The 10,993-nt window shown below is 47.5% G+C and overlaps 3 protein-coding genes across 3 annotated transcripts in view; 2 read left to right on the top strand and 1 right to left on the bottom strand.

Annotated features, from left to right (window-relative positions):
* Positions 1-4,698: 4,698 nt before the first annotated feature.
* ENH_00043890 (hypothetical protein, conserved) lies at positions 4,699-5,262 on the top strand (the record flags this gene model as incomplete). Its single annotated transcript, XM_013580895.1, has 1 exon — positions 4,699-5,262. One exon carries the CDS (start codon positions 4,699-4,701, stop codon positions 5,260-5,262), a length of 564 nt encoding a protein of 187 aa, XP_013436349.1.
* A 993-nt stretch (positions 5,263-6,255) lies between these two features.
* Positions 6,256-9,561, top strand: ENH_00043900 (DEAD/DEAH box helicase, putative; the record flags this gene model as incomplete). Its single annotated transcript, XM_013580896.1, has 6 exons — positions 6,256-6,282; positions 6,678-6,735; positions 6,934-7,049; positions 7,169-7,229; positions 7,329-7,392; positions 9,030-9,561. 6 exons carry the CDS (start codon positions 6,256-6,258, stop codon positions 9,559-9,561), a joined length of 858 nt encoding a protein of 285 aa, XP_013436350.1.
* A 1,038-nt stretch (positions 9,562-10,599) lies between these two features.
* ENH_00043910 (hypothetical protein, conserved) overlaps positions 10,600-10,993 on the bottom strand; it is a gene marked incomplete at both ends in the record, with an annotated part of 4,652 nt that continues 4,258 nt past the window's right edge. The window contains one exon of the mRNA XM_013580897.1: positions 10,600-10,733. Within this exon, the coding sequence (XP_013436351.1) occupies positions 10,600-10,733 (134 nt within the window). The remainder of the gene's footprint in view (positions 10,734-10,993) is intronic.

Here is a 10,993-nt window from a genome sequence, read left to right on the forward strand (position 1 = left end):
GAAGTTCAGCTTCAATTTAGGGTTCCTTATAGAGGCCTTCGCTTGCCGGTGCTGCTGTTGCTGCTGCTGTTGTTCTTGCGGCTGCTGCTGCTGCTGCTGCCGTTGCTGCAGCTACTCTTGCTGTTGCTGCTGTTGCTGTTGCTGCAGCTGCTGTTGCGGCAGCTGATGTTGCTGCTGCTGCTGCTGCTGCTGCTGCTGTTTCTGCGTGTCGCTGCACGCTGAGGATCCAGCCCAAACCCTAAACCCTAAACCCTAGCTGCTAAACCCTAGAGCAGAAGGGGCTAGGCCCTAAACCCCAAACCCTAGACTGAAAACCCTAAACCCTAATTAGAAAGGCTCCTTTAGCAGCAGCAAAAGGAGAGAAAAAGGAAACATAAGAATAATTAGAGAAGCAGCAAATGCAGCAAAAGAATAAACAAATAAATATTTTTTTTGCATTTCTTTTTATTTTCTAACTTTTATTTTTTAAAAGAAAGAAGAGAAACCCCGCTTCGTCAACTGCTCCAGACGAGGGTTTAGAGGGCGGGCTGAAGCACCTAGGGTTTAGGGTTTAGGGTTTAGGGTTTAGGGTTTAGGGCTTAGGGTTTAGCGGCTCAGGCTAGGTCCTTCGAATAAGAGTCTTAAAATTCCTAATCTTACAAAACATAATTTTTATTACTAAACCCCAGAACACAAGCGAATCCCTAAACCCTAAACCCTAAACCCTAAACCCTAAACCCTAAACCCTAGCACTTCGTCCCCGCCGACTCGTTGTCTTGAAGCAAACCGACTCGAAACCCTAATCCCTAGATGCAAACCGCAACTCCCTGAGTCCTTTAAACTTAATTATTTATTTTAAACCCTAAACCCTAATTCCTAAACCCTAAACCCTAAACCCTAAACCCTACTGCTCCTCTAGCCTCGATTCTCCTAGGGTTTGGGGCCCCCAGCAGCTGGCCGCCGACCGGGGGGCCCCCCGCATTAAAAATAAGCCAAAAGGCGAATAAAAAGGACTTAAATTGAATAAAATAGAATAAAATTAAATTTAATTTAATAAAATTAATTAAATTAAATTAAATTAAATCAAATTAAACCAAAAAACCCCAAAAGTCCGCTGCCGCCTTCGGCTGGCGAGCAACGCTGAGGTGTACGTACACCTCAGCGTGCACTCCGATCATTTTTTCGTTTTTTTTGTCATTTTTCCTCCAAAACTCCAAAAAAGAGAATTTTAATTCTAAAATACCTTTTTTTATGTTTGCTGCTTCAACTCAGCCCCAGGGGTAATCCCAGAAACATCCTTTTCTCCAGCCAGCAGCCCGGGGGCCCCCAGGCCCAGCAGCCCCCAGCCCCAATGCATGCATTTCGGGGCCCCTGAGGACTCTTCTAGGGTTTGGGGGGCCCCCGGGGGCCCCCCGGAAGCTTCCCTGATGCGGCGGGGGGCCCCTGGCCTGCTGCTGCTGCTGCTGCTGCTGCTGCTGGGTCCGCTGCTGCTGCTGCAGGCCGCAGCCGCTGCAGCGCGGCGGGGGCCCCTGCTGCTGCAGCAGCCTGCGTGGCTCTCCAGGGGGCCCCCTGCGGGTCATGGGGGCCCCCTGGGGCCCCTGTGTGGGGCCCCCCGGGGCGGCGGGTCTGGGGGCCCCCCTGAACCCTCCTTTCCCAAACCCTTAAACCCTAAAAGGGGGCCTCCAAACCCTCGACCTTCCAAACCCTTGGACTCCAAAACCCTAAAAGGGGGGCCCCCGAGCCGAGGGCCCTTTGCTGCGAGCAGCGCGCGGCGAGTTGCCTTCAAGCCCGCGCGGCCGCTGCTGCCGCAGCAGCAGCAGCAGCAGCAGCAGCAGCAGCAGCAGCAAGACAGCGTGGGCCCCCTGGGGGGTGGGGAGTTGCTGCTGCAGACTCTGGGGGCCCTGGGCTTCCCGCAGCCGCTGGGGGCCCAAAAGGAGACACTTAGTGCAGCAGCAGCAGCAGCAGCAGCAGATTTGGTCCTCTGCAGCCCCACAGGTTCGGGCAAGTCTTTGGCCCTGCTGCTGCCGCTGCTGCAGTGGCACACGGCCCGCTCTGCAGCAGCAGCAGCAGCAGCAGCTGCTGCTGCTGCTCCTCCAGGGAAGGGCGCAGCAGCAGGGAAGGCAGCAGCCGAGCAGGAAACGGGACTCCTCTATCCCAGCAGCAGCAGCAGCAGCAGCAGCAGCAGCAGCAGGGAGAGTGCTGGGGGTCCTGCTGCAGCAGCTGCTGCTGCTGCGCCTTTGGCAGCAAACGTGCTGTCTGCTGCTGCTCACCGCAGTGTATGTACAGCAGAGTTTGTGTCTCTCGTTTTGGTCCCCACAAGAGAGCTGGGGATACAGCTGATGGGGGAGCTGCAAGCTGCTGCTGCTGCTTGGCTTGCTGCTGCTGCTGCTGCTGCTGCTGCTGCTGCTGCAGCAAGCAGCAGCAGGGAAAGAGGGGGCCCCCGAGGAGACAAAAGAAGACACAAAGAGTCCCCTTTTCCCCTCAAAGTCCCCAGGCTGCTGCTGCTGCAGGAAGCAGCAGCAGGAAGCAGCAGCGGAGGTGTATGTACACCGCAGAAGGAGACACTTGGGGCCTCGAGAGACACAAAAGGCAGCAGCAGCAGCTTGCCGTGGGTCTTCACTTTTGCTGCTGTTTTTCTTTTCTTTTGCTTCTTTTTTGGCCAAAAAGGACTTTTATTTCTCCAAATAAAAGCCTCCAATTGCACAAATAAACAAACACTTTTTATTGCATTTATTTTTAAACAAATTTTCGAAAAAATCTCCAAAAAATTCCCCAAATTGCCTTTCTTTCCACTGCGCTGGGGTGTCTGTACACCCCAACTTGCCGCAAATTGCATGCAGCAGCAGTTTTTTTATTGTTTTCTTGATTTAAATTATTTAAATCATTTAAATCATTTAAATTATTTAAATTATTTAAATCATTTAAATTATTTAAATTATTTAAATTGTTTAAATGATTTAAATGATTTAAATGGTTTAAATGGTTCAAGATACTTGAATGATTTAAATTATTTAAATGATTTAAAACATTTGAATTGTTTAATTTGCTTAAATGGCTTACGAGATTTAAATGATTTAAATGGTTGAAGAGATTTAAATGATTTAAAAGCTCTAGAAGATTTGAATTATTTAAGTTATTTAAATTATTTAAATTATTTAAATTATTTAAAAGCTTTAAAGGATAAAAGTGATTAAAAGGATTTAATTTTGTTTTTATTTTTGGGCTTTTGAGGTCTTTTTGGCTTCGGGAAAAAGTGCTCGAAGCACTTTGAGGTGTACATACACTGCAGCAGTTTGAATTCCCCAAGTGCGCATGCAAGTCTTTTTGATTAGTTTTACTTCTTTTTCTTTCCTTTCTGAAATATATTTGAAATAAATACAATTGTGGCTGAAAAAGAAGCAAAAAGGGGCTTTAAAGAGCTCCAAAAGCTGCAGATACACCCGAAATACTGCTGCAGTTGCAGTGTACGTACACCGCAAGTGTGGGGCCGCTGCTGCAGGACAGACACCGCAGGCCTCATTTTGCTGTCAACTCCGGGGGCTTTAAAGAGTTTGTTGGAAGTGAGATTTATTTCTTTTCTTTTTCCTTTCTTTTTCTTTTCTTTTTCTGTTCTTCTTTTGTTTCTGTTCTTTATTTCTTTTTTCTCTCTTTTTATGTCTTTTTTTCCTTTGTTTTTATCTTTTTTATCTTTTTTGTTTTTTTCCTTTTCTTCTCGTTTTTGTCTTTTTCTGTTTCTTTTTGTTTCTTTTTGTCTCTGTTTTTTTCTGTTAATTTTGATGCATTATTATCTCCTTTTGTTTCTTTTTGTCTCTTTTTTGTTTCTTTTTATTTTGTTTTTTATCTTTGTTATTTTTTCTTTTTGGTTTCTTTTTTTTCCCTTTTTGCCTCTTTTTGTCCCTTTTTTGTCTCTTTTCGTTTTCTTCTTTTCTTTCTTTTTTGTTTCCTTTTGTCTCCTCTTTGTTTCTTCTTTTGTTTCTTCTTTTATTCTTTTTGTTTCTTCTTTTATTTCTTTTTTGTTTCCCTTTTATCCTTATTTATTTCTTTTTTATTTTGTTGTTTTCTCCTTTCCAAACAAACCCCGTCGGGCTGCTGCCTCCCTAGGTCCCGCTGCAAACCCTAAACCCTAAACCTTAGGAGGTAAACCCTAGGTGGCTTTCATGGCTGCTGCTGCTGCTGCTGCTGCTGCTGCTGCTGCTGCAGCGACTCATCACGGGGGGCCCCCAGGGGGCCCCCCGCCGCTTTGCTGCTGCTGTGAGGCATGTGGTGCTGGATGAAGTGGACAGAATGCTGCAGCCCCTCCGTGCGTCTCCTCAAACCCTAAACCCTAAACCCTAAACCCTAAACCCTAAACCGTAGGCCTGGGGTTAGTGGCAAGCCCCAGTGCCCTCTGCAAACCCTAGCCCCGCAGCTTGAATCGCTAAACCCTAAACCCTAGGCCTTTAAACCCTAAACCCTAGAGCGCTGGCTTTTTGCTGCTAAACCCTAAACCCTAGGCCGCTCTGGCCCTGGCTGCCAAACCCTAAACCCTAGAACGCTGGCGTTTTGTTGCTAAACCCCAAACCCTCGGCGCAGGCAAACTGCTGCTGCTGCTGCTGCTGCTGCTGCTGCTTCGAGCCTTGGAGGAAAGAAAAGGCAGCAGCAAAGTGGCAAGTTTGGATTTTGTCTTTTTGTCTTTTTGTCTTTTTACCCCTAGGCCGTTATGCCCCTTTGAAAGAGCGCATGCAGCATTTGCGGAAGCCCCAAACAGTGGAGGTGCTGCTGCGGCTGCTGGTGACGAGCCGGCTGCTGCCTGCTGCTGCTCCTGCTGCTGCTGCTGCTGCAGCAAAGGGACTGCAGCGCAGCAGCGGGGGCCCCCTCCCGCTGCAGCTGCTGGCAGCAACTGCCACTCTCGGGAGGCCCCTCCACCGCCGCCTCACAAACTTCGTTCGCTGGAAGCAGCAGCAGCTGCTGCATGCGCAGGAGCCCCCGCTGCAGCAGCACTTCGCCTTGCCCTCCCGCTGCAGCAGCAGCAGCAGCAGCAGCAGCAGCAGCAGCAGCAGCAGCAGGCAGGCGTGGGCTGGGGCTTTCGCCACGCCGCAGCAGCGCATGCGCGCAGCCTTTATGAGACTTGCTGCTCGGGGCCTCCTGGGCCTTCCCAAATTCACCCAGGCCCCAGAGGGGCCCCTCGGGGGGCCCCCAGGGGGGCCCCCTTGGGGGCCCCTGGGGGGCCCCCCACAGGGGGCCCCCGCAGCTGCAGCTCGTGCCCCCCTCCCCTTCAAGTCTTTGCTGCCAGTCATAAGGTGAGACTCTGCGCAGGGGGCCCCCAGGGGCCCCCCGGGGGGCCCCCAGGGGGCCCCAGGCGAAGCCCCCAGGGGCCCCCCGGGGGGGCCCCAGGGACTCCCGGGGGCCCCCAAAGCCCGTGGGGGCCCCAGAAAGGGCCCCCTGAGGGCCCCCGGGGCCCCCCGGGGCAGCGAAGAAGGCCTAAGGGGGCCCCTGTTGGGTCCTTTAGAGACAATGGACCGAAGCAAAAAGGGACAGAGAAAAGGGTACAGCAAGGGGGGCCCCCTACGTGTTTGCTGCTGATGTTTCTGCTGCTGCGTTTTGCTGCAGGCCGCCGCAGCCGCCGGGGGCCCCAACAGCAGCAGCGCGGGGCCCCACAGGTTCACCTGCTGCTGCAGCACCTGCTGCTGCAGCACCTGCTGCTGCTGCTGCTGCTGCAGCGCATGCAGCCCCAATGCCTCGCTGCATCCGCCACAGTCTTTTCGCCGTGGCGGATAATTCGGCAGGTGAGGCTGTGGGGCTGATAAAGAAAAAAAAGAAAAATAAATTAAAATAAAAATAAATTAAAACAAATAAAAAGAATTAAAATAAATAAAAAGAAATTGAAATAAATAAGAGGGAAAAAGAATAGACGGAAATAAAGAAATAAAAAATAAAAATAAAGAAATACGAAATGAAAATAAAGAAAAGAGAATGCAGGTCAAGAAAGAGAAATAAAAGTAAAGAATAAAAAGATAAAAGTAAAGACAAAAGATATAAAGATAAAGAAAAAAGAAATTAAAAAGAGACAAATGAGACAGAATTAGAAATAGAGAAGAAGGAGAAATAAATAAAAAGAAAAGAAACAAAAAAGAAATAAAAGAGGAAAAAAATAAAGTTTTTGTTTTAAGTGTGGGGCCCCACACTTTTTTTTGCGCAGAGACTCTTGCTGCAGCTGCTGCAGCAATCTGCTGCCAGCTGCGGCCCCGCAGGGCCCTTTTGCTGCTGCAGCAAGGCTCTTCCCTCAAGTCTCTCCAGATGCACATGCGCAGCAGCGGCTTCCAGGTAAGCAGCTAGCTAGCTAGCTAGCTAGCTAGCTAGCTAGCTGGGTGGCAGGCTAGCTAGCTGGCTGGCCGGCTAGCTAGCTGGCTAGCTGGCTAGTTAGCTGGCTAGCGAGTGGCAGGCTAGCTGGTGGCTAGCCGGCTAGCTACCAGGCTAGCTAGCCAGCTAGCCAGCTGGCTAGCTGGTGGCTAGCGGGCTAGCTAGCCAGCTAGCCAGCTGGCTAGCTGGTGGCTGGCTAGCTGGCTAGCCGTAGCTAACTGCAGCTTCCTAGCCGCTTCGCGGGCAGTCAGACCCCAGCAGCTAGTCATAATAAAAGCGCTGCTCTTACCTTTACTGCTGCTGCTGCTGCTGCTGCTGCTGCTGCTGCTGCTGCTGCTGCTGCTGCTGCCTCTCCACAGGTAGATCTGCTGCATGAGACCAATGAGTGGTGGAAGGCCCGGAGCCCGCTGCAGTGGGGTAGGTTATTCTCTGAACATCTCTTAGCAGCAGCAGCAGCAGCAGCAGCAGCAGCAGCAGCAGCGGCAGCAGCTTCAGCTGCAATAGCAGCAGCAACAGCAGCAGCAGTAGCTGCTGCTGCTGCTATGATGTTTCTTTTGCTATACTGCGCCTGCCTGCGCATTTCTGCACATCCTTGTCCTTTTGTGTTCCCCACAGAAAAAGAAAACGAAGAGCAGCAGCAGCAGCAGCAGCAGCAGCAGCAGGAGCAGCAGCAGCAGCAGCAGCTGTTTGCTGCAACGATGGACGCGGCGAGAGGTCTCCACGTAGCAGACGTGAGGAGCACTAGACTCTAATTTGGCGTCACTGGACTTGTGGCAGAGTCGATCTGCGTTAGGGTTTAGGGTTTAGGGTTTAGGGTTTAGGGTTTAGGGTTTAGGGTTTGTGTTGTCAGGCCGACCTTGTGCTGCTGCTGGGGCGCGTGAAGAGCGCTAGAGAATATCAGCACTTGGCGGGTGAGCCTCTGCTGAGCACAAGGGTGCAAGGCCTAGGGTTTAGGGTTTAGGGTTTAGGGTTTAGGGTTTAGGGTTTAGGGTTTGTGTGGGGCGTCGCAGGGCGAGTTGGCCGGTGCGGCCGCCAAGGCGTTTCCGTGGCGGTCTCCGGAGAAGACACTCAGCGGCAAGTTGGAGTTTTTTTTTTATTTTCAGAAAGTTTGAATGAAGTTTAATGTGGCATAATGTAATAATGGCATAATATAATATAATATAATGTGGCATAATATAATGTAATGTGGTATAATATAATGTAATATAATGTGGCATAATATAATGTGGCATAATATAATATAATGTGGCGTAATATAATATAATATAATGTGGTATAATATAATGTAATATAATGTGGCATATAATGTGGCATAGTATAATGTAATATAATGTGGCGTAATATAATATAATATAATGTGGTATAATATAATGTAATATAATGTGGCATATAATGTGGCATAGTATAATGTAATATAATGTGGCATAATATAATATAATATAATGTGGCATAATATAATGTAATATAATGTGGCATAATGTAATATAATGTATAATATAATGTGGCATAATATAATATAATGTGGCATATAATGTGGCATAATATAATGTAATATAATGTAGCATAATATAATATAATGTGGTATAATATAATGTGGCATAATATAATATAATGCGGTATAATGTAATATAATGTGGTATAATGTAATATAATGTGGTATAATGTAATATAATGTGGTATAATATAATATAATGTGGTATAATATAATGTGGTATAATGTAATATAATGTGGTGTAATGTAATATAATGTGGTATAATATAATATAATGTGGTATAATATAATGTGGCATAATATAATGTGGTATAATGTGGCATAATATGGCATAATATAATGTGGCATAATATAATTTGGTATAATATGATGTGGTATAATATAATGTGGTATAATATAATATGGCATAATAGAATGTGGTATAATATAATATGGCACAATATAATGTGGTATAATATGGCATAATGTAATGTGGTATAATACAATGTATAATATAATGCAGTATAGTATAATATTAGTATAATATAATGTAGTATAATATAATATGGTGTAACATGATGTAATATAATTTAATATAATGTAATATAATGTAGTATAATATAATGTAATATAATGTAATACAATGTAATATAATATTATGCAATATAATGTAATATAATGTAATATAATGTAATATAATATGACATAATATTATATAATATACTGTGGTACAATGATATAATATGGTGAAATATATTATATTGTGTTATATTAAATTACATTATAATATATTACATTATGTGTTTTTAAATAATAAATATATATACAGATAAATATATTTGATTTTATGGACTTTGAAAATAAAAATAAAATAAATGCACTTCGACAAACAATTGCCAAATTTTAAAATAAAAATAAATACTTTTAGACAAACATTTATTTTTAAATAAAATTAAAATAAATAAATTTCGCCAAACATTCCTTTGCATGCACGCATGCATTGCGGTGTACGTACACCCGGTTGCTGGCGCTTCGTCGATTTTTCTGTTTTTTCTTTTTTCGAATTTTTGAAAGTTTTTAAAATAAATAAAAAAAGAATTAATTAATTTCGAAGAAAAGACTGTTTATTTCCCCGCAGGGATCTTGTGCAGCAATTTCGATCGCGGCTTCCCTGCTAGGGTTTAGGGTTTAGGGTTTAGGGTTTAGGGTTTGGGGGCTGTGCGTCTGCTGCTGCCCGCAGCGCCCTGAGGGGCTGGCAAAAGACTCTGGGTGTCTCCTTTGAGCCTTTTGCTGCTCTTTTGCAATCTTTAAAAGAAAAAGAAATAAATGAAATAAATGAAATAAGTGAAATAAAAGAAATAAAAGAAATAAAAGAATTAAAAGATATAAAAGAAATAAAAAAAGAGAAGACACCGAGAGACACAAACCCCCAGCTGCCCGCAGCCTCGCTGCAGCTTGCTGCAGCACAGAAACACACACAGCCGGAACCCCCTGCAGGCCAGCAGCAGCAGCAGCAGCAGCAGCAGCAGCAGCAGCAGCAGCAGCAGCCGGAGCCCCTACAGGAGCAGCTGCAGCAGCCGCACCAGTACCTTCAGCGGCAGCAGCGGCTGCAGCCGCAACACCCGCAGCAACAACAGTTGCAACAGCAGCAGGAGCAGCAGCAGCAGCAGCAGCAGCAGCAGCAGCAGCAGCAGCAGACTGAACCACGACACGAGGACACGGGTCTGCTGCGGCCCAGCTCTTTGCTGCTGCCATCTTTGCTGCTGGACTAGCCAGGGATTTTTGTCGAATTAAACTTTTAATTTTTATTTTCTTTTTTCTTTTCTTTTGCTGTTGAGGCGGACAACAGAGCCGCCCCAGCGTTGCTAAACCCTAAACCCTAAACCCTAAACCCTAAATAGGGTTTAGCTGCGTAGAGGCTAGCACTACTCCCTGAGGCTCCTCTCTTGTGTCTTTAGTTTTTTTGTGTCTCCTTTTTCTCTGCCTCTAGTCTTTGCTGCTTCTGTGTCTGTGCTGCTGCTGCTGCTGCTGTTGCTGCTGCTGCTGCTGTTGCTGCTGCTGCTGCGGCTCCTAGCGCTACCTGCTGAGCCGCTGCAGTGTACGTACACCTGAAGTGCAACCCCTGAGGCCCTCTAGCTTTCTGTGGGGCCCCGGCCTTGGCAGCCAAAATGTAAATGGCATTTGCTGTTTGCTGCTGCTGCTGCGCCTCTGCAGCAGCAGAAGGTATTTGCTGTTTGCTGCTGCTGCTGCGCCTCTGCAGCAGCAGACGGCATTTGCTGCCCCCTGCTGCTGCTGCGCCTCTGCAGCAGCAGCCCCAAACTGCGCTGTAAAGTGGCTAAGGACGCACAAGACTGACACCAACAGCAGCAGGAGCAGCAGCAGCAGCAGTAGCAGTAGCAGCAGTAGCAGCAGCAGCAGCAGCAGTAGCAGCAGCAGCAGCAGCAGTAGCAGCAGCAGCGGCAGGCCGTGCAGCCGTCAGCTGCTTTTCGCGCTGCCGTCGCTGCGGCTGCCTGTCTTGCCGCTGCTGCCAGCTTGGCTGCTGCTGCTTGCTTCGCTGCTGCTGCCGCTTGCTTCGCTGCTGCTGCTGCTGTTGCTGCTGCTGCTAGGCCGCAAAGTGCCGCCAGCAGCAGCGCAGCAGCAGCAGCAGCAGCAGCAGCAGCAGCAGCAGCAGGTCCCGCGCCTCCGGGGTTCCCGAGAGCCCCCTCCTGTCTGTCTCCCTTCGTCTCCTTTTCTTTTTATTTATTTATATTTATATTTTTGTTTTTATTTTTATTTTTGTTTTAATTTTTCTTTTCAAAATCCCAAAATGGCTACTCCAGAGGCACTGCCAACAAGTGCTGCCGAGTCTTGCGGTGTCTGTACAGCCGAACCTCCCTATACACCGCAACGGCCAAACGCACTGCCGACCCCACAGCTGCCAGCCGGTGGGTCAAAAGCGCCACTCCTGCGCACAAACCCTAAACCCTAAACCCTAAACCCTAAACCCTAAACCCTAAACCCTCCGCTTTGGGCTGGGAACCCTGAGCCCTAAACCCTTCAGGCCCAACTGCAGCAAAACCGAGGAGCCATGCAAAAGCTTAAAAGGTAAAGGGAAATATCCACGCACTGCAGCAGCAGCAGCAGCAGCAGGAACAGCAGCAGAGACAGCAGCAGCAGCAGCAGCAGCGGCAGAGACCGCTTCAACAGCAGCAAAGACAGCGCCAA

The sequence above is a fragment of the Eimeria necatrix genome, genomic scaffold (assembly GCF_000499385.1).
Source record: "Eimeria necatrix Houghton genomic scaffold, Enh_scaff328, whole genome shotgun sequence".
NCBI classification, from domain to species: domain Eukaryota; phylum Apicomplexa; class Conoidasida; order Eucoccidiorida; family Eimeriidae; genus Eimeria; species Eimeria necatrix.